Source organism: Diceros bicornis, chromosome 19 (assembly GCF_020826845.1).
Source record: "Diceros bicornis minor isolate mBicDic1 chromosome 19, mDicBic1.mat.cur, whole genome shotgun sequence".
NCBI lineage: Eukaryota > Metazoa > Chordata > Mammalia > Perissodactyla > Rhinocerotidae > Diceros > Diceros bicornis.
The window spans coordinates 757,180-774,738 of record NC_080758.1 but is presented as its reverse complement, the minus strand read 5'-3'; the positions used below and the strand labels follow the sequence as shown (position 1 = coordinate 774,738).

The following is a 17,559-nucleotide window of genomic DNA, read 5'->3' as shown; positions in this document are numbered from 1 at the left end:
CAGGGCAAGCTGCCTCCCACGGGTGAGGCAGCAGGTCAAGGGGTGGCCGTCCTCAGGTGCGTAGTAGAGGTGCTAGACTGACGAGCCCTGGAGACGAGGCTCACCGGGAGCCAGCAGGACCGCAGGAGGCGCTGGCGCCCTTTCTGGGTTTCAGAACCCCCGGCCAGCCCCTCCTGTTTGGAGCAGGGCATGGCTGGGCTTGTGGAGAAAGGAGGGCGTTGGCGCCCCGGGACCACCGTCACCCAGGAGGTCATTTGGAATCAGAGGGAGCCTAGCGCTCTACCACGGGGGGGCGCGGTGGCCGAGCCGCCAATCAGAATTGGGGCCTGGGGGCCGGGGTGGGGCGCCAGCCTCTCCTTGCTCGTCTAGAACCTCTACTAAGCAGAGGGTATCAGGAGCGGGAAGGGAGGAAGAGAAGAGCCGTGCAGCAATGGTCGGTCCGTGCGCCGCGTCCGCGGTACCTAGAGTGTCCAGGACAGCATCCACACAGGGGCTCTCTGCGCGGTCTGCCTTTACTGGAAACGAGGAAAGCACAGTTAGTCCCGGGGTGCCGGGCGGGGCAGAAAGCGCAGGAAACTGAGGCACCAAGATCAGCCCAGGGCAGTGCTGGGCTCAGGGTCCACCAGCTACGGAGCTGCATCTAACAAGGGCGGGCGGAGGCTGCACGTACTGTCTTCTGCCGGCCTGGAAAAGAAAACAGTCCCCTATTTTTAGAGAAAAAAAATTCCCATTTTTTTCCTCCAAAAATACCTTTTCCTTCCAGAGTCAAAGTTTGGGGTCACGTCTTTTAAAAGATGTATTATTTTTTGCTATATTCATGCCAACAAAAAAATAATACACGGGCTAAGACTTTGCGAAAGGCTTGTTCTAGATGGACAGGATTCCAGAAAGCACACATTTTAGGGAGGAAACGTGCAGTTTCGCTTCACAGACCAATCACTGAGGTTTCGCAGAGCCCAGCCAGCTGCCGATCAGAAGTCAGCCTCGGTTGACCCAGGAGGCGTGGTGCCTCCACCTGGAGGAAAGCCAAGGAGAAGGGGCTGGGGCACCTGGATTGAGAAGGATGGCCACACTCAGTGCATCTCCGGGGTCAGCAAAGTCCACCTCAGCGCCGGAGCCCTGGCCGAGCGGAGGCGGACCTGCCGGGCAGTTCTTCAGGAAAGGCTCTGCCACCGGTCGGCACTCCCCAAGAACCTCCCCACAGGCCCAGGACCTCCCTCTGCACTACAACGTGCCAATTTCTGAGCAAAAATGAAAACAACAAGCAAGAATTACAATAAATCCTTCATTTTCCTGTCTCCCTCTCACTCCACCTTTGCGACTGTTGCCTCTGAGAAGCAGTTCTCAAACCGGGCACCCAAGGCACCCAGAAGTGTCCAATGTCTCAACTCGCAGAAGGAGCCCCATCCAGGAAGGAAGTCTCAATGCCACATGCTCACTTAAACACGGGTGGCATCTGCTGGTGTCCAGATAGGATCTCTCCACTAACGTACAAACGAGACACTCGGCTAATTCTGGTGAGCGAACAGGTCAAGGTTCCTCAAAGACCTCTGGGCTGCCCCAGGGCTGGGAGGCGCTGGACCCTTCCCCACGCCTCAACCTCCGAGGGGGACCTGCACACGAGGTATCCTTCCTCCCTGTGGGACATTCCCAGTCACTTCAGGATGCAGAACAAAACTAACTAGATGACGAGAAACCAGGAAAAACACCACAGGGAACGGGAACCGTGCCACAGAAGAACATCATAACTGGGGTCGCCCAAACTTGGCTGGTTCATAGTCCAGACACTGACTCTTCAGAATGGATAGGTGAACCCCTGACAGACCACAAGCTGCTGTTCAGAAGACAGTCTCCTAAAGATAAGAATGGATGACTCCCAGGTTCTCACCTCACTTGTTGGACTACAGATAGCAGGCTACTTGGCTATATCAGATTTCACCTAAGGTTCCAGGCACTAACCTTGACTGGTTTACAGGCCTCTTCTTCTGGGTTCCCCAAGGATTGAGGTCCATTATGGAGGGGACACTAAAATTCGGGCTATTTAGCTAATGTGTGGTCATCTATGTAATTATAAAATGTGGACTTAAATATTGTTCCGAAGCCATTGATCAGAGGACTGAAATATTAGTCATGCAAAGCATATCTCGCTCTCCCCACCTGGTACCCAAAATATTTGAAAGTAAAGGTAGAACAGTTTCACTCCTCTGACCCTGATCTTTGCCCTTTCACAGCAGGAAGTAGCTAGAGCAGTCTTTGCCCCCATTCCCGAAGATTGAGGAACGAGCATAAGACGGTGGGGGTTGAAATGGAGCATGAAGAGGTTAAAAGATCTTCCCTGGGCTAGAAGACAAGAGCAAAAACTTAGAGATAAGGTCTGCTAACCGCGGCTGTGCATACTCAGCACAATCAACTGTTGTTCAAAACTAACCAGGTCTTTCTGTCCCTCCTTAGTATATGAGTGAGCTGTCTTTCCCAGGAAGTCAAGGTCCAGACATCAAGACTCAACCTAACAAGGCCAAACACAGCCTGAAGATGAAAACTAACCAGAAACATCCAGACAGTCAAGGGAAGGAAATTCAGTCTTCAAGGCCAAACACAGGCTGGTGGGAAGGTGCCAATCAGCACGGCCACATGCTCCCCCTCTCCTACCTAAACCCCAGCACACACTCCCCCTCCCCTACCTAAACCCCAGCACACACTGCCCCTCCCCTACCTAAATCCCAGCACACTCTCCCCCTCCCCTACCTAAACCCCAGCACACGCTCCCCCACCCCTACCTAAACCCCAGCACACGCTTCCCCTCCCCTACCTAACACCCCAGCACACGCTCCCCCTCCTCTACCTAAAAACCAGCACACGCTGCCCCTCCCCTACCTAAGACCCCAGCACACGCTCCCCCTCCCCTACCTAAACCCCAGCACACGCTGCAGCTCCCCTACCTAAATCCCGGCACACGCTCCCCCTCCCCTACCTAAACCCCAGCACACACTGCCCCTCCCCTACCTGAAACCCCAGCACACGCTCCCCCTCCCCTACCTAACACCCCAACACACACTCCCCCTCCCCTACCTAAAACCCCAACACACGTTCCTCCTCCCCTACCTAAACCCCAGCACACGCTGCCCCTCCCCTACCTAACAGCCCAGCACATGCTCCCCCTCCCCTACCTAAAACCCCAACACATGCTCCCCCTCCCCTACCTAAAACCCCAGCACACGCTGCCCCTCCCTACCTAAAACCCCAAATAAATACCCCTACCTTTTTCCCTTCATGAAGGTGGATCTGAGTGCTAACTCTCATCTCCTCATGTCTGGCTGCCTTTCGATAATAAACCTCTTTCCTTGCCACAAGCCTGACATTTCGGTTAATTGTTCCTCTTAGGCCTCAGGTAAACTAGCCTGTATTTGTGTTTGGTTTCCGGGAGGGCAGGAGGGAGCTGGGGTCCCGCTGTACGGCAAGGCTCTCATGTGGAGGCAAACCTCCCTGTGACTCAGTATGCCCAGGACCCGGACCCCCCACCTGACAGCTCTGACTGCTCACAGAGGTCCCTCAAATTTGAGACAAAGGTTCTCTCCCAGGGCACACCCTCGAGTCAGCCACAATTCCAGCAGAGCCTGCTGGACAGCTACAGACCAGGAGCCCCTCCGCTGGCTCCTCCCAGGGGTCCCCAGGCCTGCACACAGGGCCCCCACCTGGAGGCTCCGCCCTCGGGGAAGAGGATGACGGAGGGATAGTCTCTGCCTCCAATACCTTAGAAGGATACCGGCTTCGCGCAATCCCCAAACCAGCTCTGCTGCCTTCAACACTCCCAGCACGGCCACCTGCCCTGGAAGCGTGTCCCTGGGCCCCACCACCCGTGTTCCTGGCCACACTGATACGGCAACCAGCCCACGCCTGGCTCCTGAGCACGCGAGACTGAGGAACAGCTCTCCAACTGTATTAAATTTTACTGAAAATTTAAACAGCCACACATGGCCAGTGGCTCCTGTAGGAGACATCACAGTCAGAGCCCGACAGGAGCTGGGGGGAGGTGGGCTGCAGGCGGCCACGGCCCTGCCTGAGCACTTCCCCACCACCCTGGGGGCAGCGAGGACCCCGACTCAGGCCCACTCTCCCTGGGCTCCAGGCTGGCACCGGGGTTTTCCTGCCCAGGTCAACCACGTGGGGCTTCTCTGGGTCTGAGAACGGCCAGCAGGCAGCGAGGCCCGGGCGGAGTGGGCCACGAGCCCAGGGTGCCTGTGGCTCATGAGGGCGGAAGAGGCGCCCAGACACTCACCAAGACAGACGGACAGACAGGGACCCGACATGGCACGCTGCCACCTGAAACGAGGGGCCCAGGGGACAAGAGCACAAAGCGGCCGGGGGCAGGGGTCTCCTCCAGGCACGGGGGGTGGGGACAGTGAGGAATGGGAGGGGACAAAGGGCAAGTTGAGACACACCTGGAGCAGCACAGCCCCAGACCCCGCCCCCGCCCCCGCCCGCCTTGGTCTGACGCCAGCACAGCCACAGTGGGTCCCCCCGGGAGCCGAGGACCCCAACACAGCCTGGGGGCATGCCCACTGTGAGCCAGGACCAGGAGGGGGCCTCACAGCAGCTGAGTGAGGGCCCTGTGTCCACCCCATCCCTATGCCCAGACTGGTTGGTGCCAGCGGGATCCTGGCATGCAGGTGGCGAGCAGGGGCACGGCCTCTACTCCCACCATGGGGGGCCACGCTCCCATTCGCACCTCACAGAAGAGGGTCCCCTCGCCGGGCAGCCCAGGGACAGCCCCGCCCCCTGGTGGGGACAAGTGGCAGAACAATTTCCTGCACACCTACTATGCACCGGGTGCTAAAAGGGGGTCTGTGGCTGCCCCGGGTCAGGGGACAGGAATGCCGCCCTCCGTCACCTGGCTGAGGGGCGTGCATCCCAGGAGAGGCAGGCCCTCTGTTCCCAGGGAACAGGGCGGGTGGTCTTCACTGACAGAAACTGCTCCTCACTCCCACAGCGCCCAGCCCCTTCCCGAAGCCCTCCAACCCAAGAGGAGCCAACTGTCCGTGCAAAGGCCCCTGGTAGCTCTTCCCTATGGATGAGGCCCCCATCTGGCTGCCACACGCCACTGAGTCCCCTGGGAAGCCAACACCCTCACCTGGGGACTCTCAGGAGCAGGCTGGGCCAGGGTGGCCCTTTGGGAAGCCGCTGGGTCACAGGCAGGCGGGGACACACGGACACAGGGGGAGGAGACGGAGGAGCGGTGTGCGGGACGCAGGGAGAGGGGAGCCACGGAACATTCCGGAGAGCCCAAGGGAGGGCGCCCGTGTGTCCTCACCTTAAATCCTGCTTTCAGGGTCAGCCACCTCATCCCCAAAGACAGAGCAGACGTGAAAGTGCCCAAGAAGGGCAGTGACATGATTAAAGGCACGTGGGGGGCAGGCAAGATTTTCCAGATGGGGGCGGGGGGGCAGGAGAGGAGAGAGAGAGAGAGAGAGGCTGAGACGAAAACGGTTGGGAGCGACTGTAAAGCGCGAGCACGAGAAGCGCATCAGGCCAGGTGGGGGGCCTCGGATGGGCGGGGGGCAGCATCGAGGGTCAGGGAGGCCACCTCGTCCACAGGCACACCCTGGGGCAGAGCCGCGGCCCGCCTCCCGGGGCTCAGGGAACACCGACTGGACGGATGAAACCGGAGCACCCCTTTGGGCGCCCCTCTTGCAGGGCCATGCGGACGACAGCCGGTGGGCGCTCCGCTCAGTCCCATCTTGTTGCCAAACCACCTGCCTGATGTGAGTCCTCTTAGCCTCTCTTCAATTCTAGGAATATGCTCGACTGCCCCCACCCTTCTCTGCCCAGCAGAGATTGCCCGCGGGAGTCCCTCGCCAGGACCAGGTCTCCAACCAGCCTGATCGCCCTCAGGGGTCCCTACATGGGGTCTCGGTCCCTTCCTGCCTGATCACTCAAGGGAGTTTTTACACTGGGTCCCTGCCTCCAACCCACCCGATCTCCCACAAGAGTCTGGGGTACAGGTCTCTAACCAGCATGATCGCCCCTGGGAGTCCCTATATGGGGACACTGTACCCAGCACCCCTGATGGCTGGAAAGGGGCCCTACACGGGGTCCAGTCTCTAACCTGTCTGATCACTCAGGGGCGTCCCTACACGGGGTCCAGGTCTCTCACCTGCCTGAGGCAAACAGGCTGCAGGGTCCTGCAGGGCAGGGCAAACAAGATCTGTCTGCACGGAGTGGGTGGGAGGCGGGGTGGGAGGGTATCCCGGCCCCTCTCCCCGAGGACAGAAGACCCTGCCCCAAAGGGGAACTTCTCTCACTCCCTCCAAAGACCTCCAACAAACCAAGACAGGCCAGGGGTGCTGTGGGAAGACCCCTCCTCAGAGCGACCCCTCCTCAGAGCGACCCCTCCTCCTACCAACTGGCCCAAACCGGGGTGGTGGGGGCGGGGAGGACCCTGGGGAGTTTTCACTCAGAACAGCTGCAAATTCGGCTGTCTGCCCAGAGCCACGTGGGCGGGAGTGCTCATAGAAATGCCCCTCCTCCGGGGCGCAGGCGGGGCTGCACTCAGGGACTGAGGGAGCTTCCCTCAGCTGCAAGGCAGGCCTGAGCTCCCAGAGGAGGGTGGTGAGTGCAGCAAGTGATTTAAGGGCCCACGTCACCACCAGGCAGGGGTCCAGACACGGGAGCACACACAGGGCCCCGCAGCAGCCCTCGGCTCCCCTGATGACATGTGGTGCGCAGACACGGGGACGGGACGGGACAGGCGTCGTGCACAGGGCCACACGCCCGGGGCAGCAGGAGGCAGGCCGGCACTGACCTTGGAGATGGCTCCGGCTGAGGCTCCTTCCTTCAAACAGAAGCAACAAGACTGTTAGCAGCCAACCCGCAGGGCAGACCCCGCGTGGGGCCCACCGCCCACTCCACCCCAATGGGGTCCCAGCCCGTGCCCGTGCTCCCAGGGGCCGGGGGCTGCAAGTGAGGGGGCAGAGAAACAGCCCCCCACCCCCAAGAGCCCCCAGAGAGCGAGGAGACAGGTCCTGCAGCAAAAAGGGAATTTGGCAGGGGCCACAGGAAGTTCTGACCCTAGGGTCATCCTTGCTCCGTGTTTATGGACGCTTGTTTTAATCAGAATCACCAGTATTAACAGGAAGGAAGTGAGGGCCCAAGGAAGCTCCAGAGGCCTCAACTTCTACAGTCAGCGTGTGGCACAGACACTGCGTGCATCCTCTCCCACTTGGACTCAACAGAACTACTCTCTCCCTGTGATTTTCCAACGGAGGGCTGAACCGGCCACGGACGCCACCCACGGAGTGTGTTCAATTCCATGAGGCTGGTTTTCCCAGGTCTTCACATGCACGGCGACCCTGGCCATCGTCTGTTCTGTTGGGTCGACAACTGGTAATATTCATCATAAACTGAATAAAGGTTGGTGGCTTGGACTCTCCTTGGCAGATGCAGGGACGATGGCTGGTGACCCCCTGCAGACACTTCTGGACAGCTGGCGTCCACGTCCGTCTGTTGTGTGACCACGCGGGCTCTTCCCTGCTCATCCACAATCTTTGCATAACCGGTTCTGTGTCACCATGACGCTGGCAGAGCAGAGTGTGACAGCAGAGGCAAGAGGGCGGCCAGACGTCCTGCTTGGGGCTGGGGTCCCTGAGGACCGACCCCCGAGCCTCGTTGGTCCCCTTTACACCCTCGGGATTAACGTCGCCCCAAAGCAGGTCCAGTCCGGGGACACGCATGCAGAGGCTTTGGTGGGCGCCCCGCCCGGAGCTCAGACACCAGAGCGTGCTTGACGCCCTGCCCGGGGGCACACTCTGCCGGCCCAGGGCCCCCTGGCTCACCTCACGTTAGTCTCCTGCTGCGGCCATAACAAAGGGCCACAAACCTGGTGGCTTAAAACAACAGAAATTTATTCTCTCACAGTTCTGGAGGCTGGAAGTCAGAAATCCAGGTGTTGGCAGGGCCGTGCTCCCTCCAGATGCCCCAGGGGAGGATCCTCCTGCCTCTTCCAGCTTCTGGTGGCCCCAGGAGCTCCTGAGTGGCCGCCTCACTCCCATCTCTGCCTTCGTTGTCACACAGCTTCTCTTCTGTGTCTGTCTTCTCAGGATGCTTGTCATTGGATCTAGGGCCCAGCCAGACAATCCAGGATGATCTCATCTCGAGATCCTTAACTACATCCGCAAACCCCTTTTTTCCAAATAAGGTCACAGTCATGGTTCCAGGGCATAGACATATCTTTTGGGGGCCACCATTCAACCCAGTACAGTCTGCCTCCAGCCCCCCCAAATTCACGTTACATTCAGAATATATTCACCCCATCTCAACATCCCCCAAAGTCTCAGCCCATTACAGCATCAACTCCATGTCCCAAATCTCATCACCTCAGTCACCTGTCAGGGTGACTGGGACGCTGGGTGGAGCCATCCTGGGCGCAGGTCCTCTGCAGGGAGGGACCTGCGAATCTAGAGAACAGGTGATCTGCTCCAAAAATACAACAGCAGGATAGACACTCCCATCAAAAGGGAGATACTGGAGGAAACCAAAGGTTGCCAGGCACCAAGTCTGAAATCCAAGAGGGCAAATGCCACTCCGCCCCAAGCCCGTAAGCATGTCCTGCGGCCCCCGGCCCCCTAGGCCTGCGTGCCCGCCCCTCTGGTCCCGGTCAGTCTTCCCTCTCCTTGACGGGCTGCACCTGTCCACACTTCAGCGGCTCTGTCAGCCTGCATCCTGCTGCAGAGTCCCAGAGGCCCAGCACCCTTCCTTCATCCCCTCCTTCTCTGTCCCCTCAGGCCGGGCTGGCAGCGTTTCTGCTGGTATAAAACTCCTAGGACCTCGTGGGCCTCCCGTGCAGGTCGCAGGGATGGACAGTTCTCACACTTCTCTGCTGATGACCCGTCTCCAGTCCTGCTTCTGCCGAGATGGTAGGTTGGGCCCACTGGTCGCACAGGAAATCTCTCCCACAAAAGCTGTCCAGCCCCGCCCCTGACCCCCTCTCTAGAACGTGCTTTCCCCACGGTGGATCCCCTGACTTATTGTCCTCTGCAACTGGACAGGCCGAGAACCGCCCCCAAGTCTTAAAGCACAGGTTTCTCTTTGCTCAGCAGGTCCTTCAAGTCACCTTTCCTCCCACATTTTTCTGTAAGCGGCAAGGAGAAACCAGGCCGCAGCTTTCGCACTCTGCTTGGAAATCCCCGGGCTACATCCAAGTTCATCACAGATGAGCTCTGCTTCCCGCCCAGCCGAGAGCACGATTTAGCGTGTGCTGCCACTTTATGACAACAATCACGTGCTTCCTCCCCAGATTCCAGTGGCACTTTCCGTGTCTCCATCCAACCGCACCAGGAGCACCTTCGACATCCACGTTTCTGGCCACACACTGTTCACGCCAAGATCTGTATCACGATAGGCTGCTCCCTCCTCCGAGCTCTCACCACATCGCCTTTAACGTCCGTGTTTCCAGCAAGTGTTTCTCCCAAGCAGTCGAGGCCTTTTCTATCACGCTCTTCAAAACCCTCCCAAAGAAGAGTGACTCCAGAGCCACGTCCACTTCTCGGATCTGCCACAGCAGTGCCCCACTTCCCAGGACCAGAATCCACGGTAGTTTCCCAGCCGCCCTAACAAGCACCACTAACTGGGGCTGTAACGACAGAAATGTCCTCTCTCCCAGCTCTGGAGGCCAGAGTCCAGACTCCAGGTGTCGCAGGGCCGTGCTCCCCCTGAGACTCCAGGACACGATCCGTCCTCGTCACTCCTGAGGGCCCCAGCGTCCTGGGCTTGTGCCACCTCACTCCAGTCTCTGCCTCATCTGCACACGGCCATCTCCACTGCCTCTTTAAGGACACTTGTGATTGAATTGAGGGCCCACGCCAACCCAAAAGGATCCCGTGTTGAGGCCCTTCACTTAATCACATCTGCAAAGACTTTTTCCAAATAAGGCCGAACGCACAGGCTCTTTGGGGGTGGGGCCACCATTCACCCCACCGTAGCCCCTCTGCCCTGCTGAGAGCTCCTCAGAACCAGCAAACTGCTTGGGGGCAGCCCTCAGCCTAGGGAGCCCCAGGGCACCCTCCTTTCCACTCTCCTGCCAGGCAAGCCCTTCTCCACACACCTGACTGTGCCCACACACCCCAAGAGCTGCAGATTTGTGATCACAGGAGAACGAGCAGGCACCACAGCGTGTGTGTGCACCCCATGCTCCGGGACATCCTCGGTTGGACTCCTCTTCCCGCCTGGGGCCGGAGCGCCAGCCATGACCAGAGCCCCCTGGCCCCACGTCAAGCCCCACTCTCTGTGCTCTCCCTCGAGCCAGCCGCCCTCTGAGGATGGGAGCCTAGACCACCAATACCACCACGCCCGTGCCAGGAGCGTCCTGTAGCTACTCGCCCCTGACCGAGTTCTCGTGGGCAGCAAGCACCCCTCAGGTGAACGGAGACTGCCCCCAGAGTTCCAGCCCAGGAGCCCCTCGCTGACCTGAAGGTGAGTCCAGATTTACTCTTGAGGTTCCGCAGAAGCTCCAGCTGGTTGAGTGGCGGGATCAGTCTGTGGCAAGAGGAGAGGTGAGTGAGCCCCCGCCCGCCCGAGCCCGGGGACACCTCACCCCAGCTTCACACAAGGGTGCAGTGTCAATCCCTGGGGGACACAGGGTGTGGCCTGTCACAGGCAGAAAGGGGAGGATTCCATGGCAATGGTGGACCCAGCTCTCCCTAGGGCTCGTGTCTCCACCTCCAGGGCCCTGGGGCATCGGCTGCATCCTCTGGGCTGCACCTCTCCTGAGGACCTCGGCCCTAGAAGTGGGCAGGGACCAGCGTGCACAGCAGAGGGGCGGCAGTGGTGTCCAGGCCGTCCATGGAGCCCCCGCGGTCTCCTCTGGGACCTGCTCCTCCTTCCTGCGTCTCCTCCCAGGAGCTCTGCTCGCAGCCCACCGTCCTTCTCCCCCTCCTCCTCCAGGCCAGGCCGGAGCCCACGTCCCCCAGACGACCACCACCCTCCCTTCACGCGACTCATCATCATCCTCCTGCCCAAACACTCAATGGCTTCCCACTGCTCCAGGGCAGGATCGCTGACTCCGCTGCACCATGGCCCTGACTCTTGGCCCGCTAGTCTCTGGCTTTGCTCTGTCCCTCCACACTCCTCTGGCCAGCCACGTTCCCTGGCACCAGCAGTGGGAGGGCCCCTCCCTCCACCCAGCCTGCTCCCGTCAGGGCCATCCCCACCACCAGCAGGTGCACCCACAGCCTGCGGTGTTCCCTGTGCAGCCCAGCAGAGCCAGGCCCGGGCAGGCAGTGCTCCAGAAACGCTGGTGGGGAGGGCGATCCTGTGAGCTCTCTCCCCTCCTCCAAGGCCGCCCCTCACGGGTCAAGACTAAGCAGGAGGCCTGGGCAGTCGGGTCAGCTCATGCCATGGGCACAGCAGAGCCCCCAGGACTGGACACAGGGGCAGAGCTGGTCTCCCCACCACCCTCGACCACCCACCCACGGGCCTGGAGCAGACACCCCGGACAGCCCTCCCCGCTCGGCCCACACACACAGGTCCAAGGTTAGGGACACACAGATAGGATGTCATGCCTTGGACACAGCAGCAGGGGACAGACAGGCGGGCAGGGACGTGCACACACCACACAAAGGAGGGCCACACACACACAGCCCCAGTCACCTCCAAGGGCAGTCACAGAGACTAGGGTGCAGTGTGCTGATGGGAGTGGGGGACACGTTGGGGGGCATCCCCCAGGTCAGGGGTCGGATGAGGAGTGGGCACCTCCACAGACTCTGAGGTATCTGGGGCCGGCTGGAGAGGATGGACCAGGGGAACCACCCGGGTCCAGGAGGAACCTGTTGGGACCTGAAGCCGAGCCTCCTCTACTGCCCAGGCAGCCCGGAGCCCCAGGAGCCCAGGGGCAGCAGACAGGGAAGGACGCTGCTCCCATCGCCACCTTCCCCTCTGAGTGAAGCCTCTGGGGTCTGTGACCAGCAGTGAAAGGCAGGCGCTGGGTGGGGAGATGCTGTGAGCGCTCAGGTCCCTCCAACCACGGGGCCTGGCTCTGCACTGCCCAGCACAGCCCCCCCTCCCCTTCTGGGAGTAGGGGGCTTAACTTTCTAACACAGTTCCCACACTGGGCACCAGGGAAGGATGAGAGACCCCGGTGGGGAGGTGCCGGCCTGAGGGCTTCGCCAGGGGCCCCCAACTCTGTCTACACGGGGAGAAGGTGGCCCCTCGCCCTGCAGGGCTGTGCGTGGATGCCACCGTCTGGCACAGTCCCCCACAACCGGCAGGGAAGGCGAGGGCCTGTAAAGGGACCCTGGCACTGTGCGTGGGTGAAATTTCCTGCAGCAGCTCAGCACCCTCCAATCTGGGCAAAAGACCTCGTTTCCTCCCTTCAGGCAGCAGCTAACGGTACAGCAGGAGAGAGAGCCCCCGGCACAGACACAGCAGCCGGGGACAGCACAGGAGGACCACAGGCCCACCTCTTCCCAGGGCCTGCGTCTCCCCTCGCTGTAGTGGGAAGACTTGGGGGGATCGATCCAGAGCGGGAGACCCCACACGGGGCCGGGGGTGAGCTGGCTGGGCAGAGGCCCCGTGCGCAGAGCGGAGCTGCCTGCAGGAACAGGGGCCGTCACTGGGGGCAGCCCCGTCTCCACCCCCTCTACGTGTGTGTGAGCGGGGCCCGTGGGGTGGGGCTGAGGCACCGGGGAGGGACCCCAGCTACTGAGACAAGGTAGAAGCAACACAAGGAACAGGAGGCAACCTGGGCGGAAGGACCCAGCACAGGAAAGCAGTGAGGTGGGCAGTCGAGAGGGGAGCCAGGGCAGGGGAGGCAGGGAGGGCACACGGGGATCCAGCGGGGGCCACAGGGCCACAGGGCAGCCCGCCGCCAGCCTAGGCCACAGGCTGGGGCTCGGTGCAGGAGTGCTTGGTGGGGCGGCCGTGGGGTCGGGGCGGCCCCGTAACAGTCCCAGACAGAACGGAACCACAGCACACGCGCTTTCTGCCATGCGTTCCTACCTGGAGGCCCCGTAGGTTTGAGTTTGCGAGCTTCCCAGTGTTTTCACACACACACAAAGGGAAAAGAACGGAAATTTAAAAAGAACGGGATAAGAAAAAGAAAATGAAAAAAATAGTTGAGGAAAGTGGGGGAAACAACAGAACAGAGAGAATTAGCTGGAGGGTCAGCCCTGCCCGCCTGGGGCACAGAGCCTGCGGGGGAGCAGACGCCTCAGACCTCGGGGAAAGACGGGCCACGGCCACAGCAGCCGAGAGTTCTGGAAAGTGCAGGAGGTGGATGCTGATGGAGGGCACCCTCTTCCCAGGCGCCAAATCCCTACCGAGGCAGGTGGCAGGTGGCAACGGCCCCCGGCCATCACTGACTGCAGGAGGCTCAGAAGGACCCTGCCCCTGCCCAGAAGCCCCGCCCACCCTGGGGAGAGAGCTCCATGGGTGTGAAGCCCCCACAGGCGGGCAAGGGGCACCCTTGGTGGGGGAGCCCCCGGGCTCAGCTTCACCCCCAAGGCAGGGGCAGGCCAGCAGGGAGGTGCCCACCTGAGGGCATCAGGCCCATGAACACCAAGAGGCCCCCAGCCTCTCTCACCTCAGAGTTTGTTCTAAGCAAAGCCCAGAGTAGACAAGTCCTGGGGGCAGCCACACTCTCACCCTGGGCAGCCACCTCCCCTCTAAAAACAGCACCTGGAAAGCTGCCTGCTGATCACACGGCCTCATGGGCCTGTTGGCAGTGCCTCCGCTGACCAACCCCCACAGAGGGCTTTGGGCCCTTCTCTCCCACCCAAGGACGCCTGGGGGTGTCTGTGCTCTGGCCTGCTGGGGATATCTGGGACCCCAGAATAACACGGGTCTCATGGTCCTAACGTCTGGCTGTGGTCTGGGGTCACACAGAGACCTGGTCCTCGCTGGAGAACGGAGGGCCGAGGGTGTCCTTTCCCACTGGGGCTGCCCGGCACTGACCACGAGGGACTCTCTGGGGAGGGGCCTGTCTCCACAATGCTCACAACACACGCCCCACCGCGCGGAAACCAGGCGGAGGGACGGGATGGAGTGAGAACAAAAGCTACAAGCTATGAAACCAAGAACAGAATCAACGCTGGAAACAAACCACACACAGTTCCTTCCTGAAAAGGACAGACATTTTAAAGAAAAAAAGGAAAGAAAAATCAATCAAAATAATAAACAATAACAAAAAATGGGGTTTAAGAACAAACAGAGAATGGAAACATAGTGGAGGCACCGGTGTCGGCGGAGCCTGAGGGGCGCGGTACCTGTACATGGGCACGGTGACCGTGCGCTCGTAGTACTGCCACGTTGAGTGCAGGTCTGTGCGGGAGAGGTTGGTGGCGTAGAACCTCCAGGCAGACTGCGGGGGGAGGAACGGGAGGGTCAGGCACCAACAGTGAGGGGAGATGGGGCGCAGCGACCACGGGGGAGCCGCTCCCCCGTCTCTAGGGCCTCGCCCCGCCCCACAGGCCTCAGTTTACCCTCTGTAGAATGGGCATGCACCATCACCGCCGAAGCTGGCAGGGTCTGGAGGAGGGGGCACAGGTCAGGCGCACACACCCTGCCAGAGCCTCGAGGGCTCTCCCTCCCATTGTCTGTCTTACCTGATGCCTGGAGTTATAACCTGTCGTGGTGGTTACCTTCCTGCTCTCCCCAATCCTGACGGGGACCCTGCGCTGGGACCCAGGTGACCTCAGGAGCTGGGGGGCAGGGGGCAGGGTCGGGACACATGCCTCCATCCTCTCCAGCATGGTGGCCTGGTGGCCAGTGAGGGAGTGAAACTGAGCACAACACAGGGTCTTGGGCCTGCCGTGTAGACTGTCCTCGGCCTGGCCTGGGCTTCTGTGCCCAACTTGTGTGTGTGTGTGTGCAGTAAAATACACAAAATTCACCCTTCTAACCATTTTAAAGTGAACAATTCAGTGGCACTGAGTACATTCACACTGTTGTGCAGCCATCACCCCTGTGCAGTCTCACATTTTCATCACCTCAAAAGAAGCACCTTCCAACCCCACATCCATTACGCAGTCAACCCCCCAGGATCTCCGTGGATTTCCCTATTCTGGACATTTCTTATCAATGGAATCACACAAAACGTGGTCTTTCATGTCTGGCTTCTCTCACCTAGCATGTTTCCAAGGCCCATCCACGTTATGGCATGTATCAGTACTCATTCTTTTCAACGGCTTCATAATGTTTCATTGTGTTGACAGACCACACTTTGTTTATCTATTCATCCATTGATGGACATTTGGGTTGTTTCCACCTTTTGGCGATTGTGAACAGCACTGCTACAACATCCGTGTAAAAGTTTCTGGTTGACCACCTGTTTTCAATTCTTTTGGGTATATACTTAGGAGTGGGATTGCTGGGTCATATGAGAATGTTTAACTTTTTGAGGAACCACAGACTGTTTTCTAGAGCAGCTGCGCCATTTCACACTCCCAGCAGTATTGTCTGAGGGTTCCAATTTCTCCATATCCCTAGCAACACCTTTCTGTTTTTTTTAAATTTTAGCCAACCCAACAGATGTGAAATGCTATCTCACGGCAGTTTTGATTTGCATTTCCCTAACGATGAATGATGTTGAGCACATTTTCCCATGCTTATTGGCCACTTGGGTTATCTTTCTTGGAGAAATAGCTCTTCAAATTCTTTGCCCATATCTTAATTGAGTTGTCTGTCTTTTTGTTATTGAGCTGTAGGAGTCATTTATATATTCCAGATATAAGTCCCTTATCAGATACACAATTTCAAATATTTTCTCCCGTTCTGTGGGCTGTCATTTCACTCTCTTTATAGTGTCCTTTGATGCACAAAAGTTTTCCATTTTAATAAAGTCCTATTTAAGTATTTTTTTCTTTTGTTGCTTATGCTTTTGGTGTCATATCTAAGAAACCAAGGTCATGGAGATTTACACCTATGTTTTCTTCTAAGAGTTTTACAGTTTTAGCTCTTACATTTAGGTTTGAGATCCAGTTTGAGTTAATTTTGTGTATGGTGTGAGGTAAGGGTCAAAGTTCATTCTTTTATTTTTTTTATTATTTTTGTGTGTGTGTGAGGAATACTGGCCCTGAGCTAACATCTGTCACCAATCCTCCTCTTTTTTCCTGAGGAAGACTGGCCCTGGGCTAACACCCGTGCCCATCTTCCTCTACCTTATATGTGGGACACTGCCACAGCATGGCTTGATAAGCCGTGCATCGGTCTGCATCCGGGGTCCAAACCTGTGAACCCCAGGCCGCCAAAGCGGAGCACGCTCACTTAACCACTGTGCCACGGGACCGGCTCCCATTCTTTTAAAAATGGATATCCAGTAGTCTCAGCACCGTTTGCTGAAGAGACCATTCCTTGTCTCTTTAGACATTAAATGTACATGGCACTCTGGTATGGAGACTTGTTTTGTGGCCCAGCATATGGTCTATCCTGGAGAATATTCCATGTGCCCTGGAAAGGGATGCTTATTCTGCTGTTGTTGGTGAACTGCTCTATGGATGTCTGCAGGTCTAGTTGGTTCACAGTGTTGTTCACGTCCTCCCTTCCCTTATGGTCTTTTGTCTGGGTTTTCTATCCATTGTCGAAAGTGGGGTGTAGAAGTCTGCAGCTATTATTGTAAAAATGTCTATTTCATCCTTCCATTCTGTCAATTTTGGCTTCATATATTTTTGGGCTCTGTTGTTAGTGTACACAAGTTTATATTTGTTACATATTCTTTATGGACTGACCCTTTTATCAATAAGTAATATCCTTATTTGTCTCTTTAAAGGTGACTTAAAGTCGATTATTGTCTGATATTAGTGTAGGCCTCTCTCTTCAGGCTACTGTTTGTATAGAATATTTTTTTCCATTCTTTCACTTTCAACCTATTGTCATCTTTGGATCCAAAATGAATCTCTTTAGACAGCACAGAGTTGGACAATTTTTAAATTCATTCTTCTAATCTCTGCCTTTTAATTGGAGAGTTTAATCCATTTACATTTAAATGGATGAGGAAGGACTTGCTTCTGTCATTTTGCTTTTTATTTTCTGTAAGCCTTACATCTTTTTTGTTTCTTAAGTCCTCCTTTATTGCTTTCTTCAGTGTTTAGTTTATTTTTTCTAGTGTATAATTTTGATTCCCTTCTATTTTCCTTTTCTGAATATTTTTCAGTTATTTTCTTAATGGTTATCCGGGGATTATGATGAACATCTTCAACTTAGAACAATCTAGTTGAAGGAATACCAATTTAGCTTCAGCAGTATAAAAAACTCTGCTCCTATACGGCCCGCCCCCCTTTATGTTGTTACTGTTATAAATTACATCTTTATACATTGTGTACCCAGAAGTATAGATTTGTGATTATTACTTTATGCATTTGTCTTTTAATCATATAGGGAAAAAAAGGTTAATTACAAACCAAACAAATAATAATATTGGCTTTTTTGTTTACCTCCGTACTTTTACCAGTGTTCATATGATTTGAGTTATTGCCTAGTGTCCTTTCATTTCAGTCTGAAGGACTCCTTTTAGTATTTCATACAGGGCAGGTCTATTAGCAACGAACTCCCTCAGCTTTTGTGGACATCGGAATG

The 17,559-nt window shown here is 57.2% G+C and overlaps 1 protein-coding gene across 8 annotated transcripts in view; it reads right to left on the bottom strand.

The window, feature by feature from the left end:
- Positions 1-17,559, bottom strand: part of KCNQ2 (potassium voltage-gated channel subfamily Q member 2) — a 61,344-nt gene that overhangs the window by 13,392 nt on the left and 30,393 nt on the right. For all 8 annotated transcript variants that reach the window (XR_009222867.1, XM_058562306.1, XM_058562300.1 and 5 more), the window contains 3 exons: positions 14,253-14,347; positions 10,459-10,527; positions 6,800-6,829 (listed from right to left, as the gene is read on the bottom strand). Coding sequence is in view for 7 of the 8 variants with exons in the window: in XM_058562306.1 (XP_058418289.1) it covers positions 6,800-6,829; positions 10,459-10,527; positions 14,253-14,347 (194 nt within the window). In the remaining variant the exon portion in view is untranslated. The remainder of the gene's footprint in view (positions 1-6,799; positions 6,830-10,458; positions 10,528-14,252; positions 14,348-17,559) is intronic.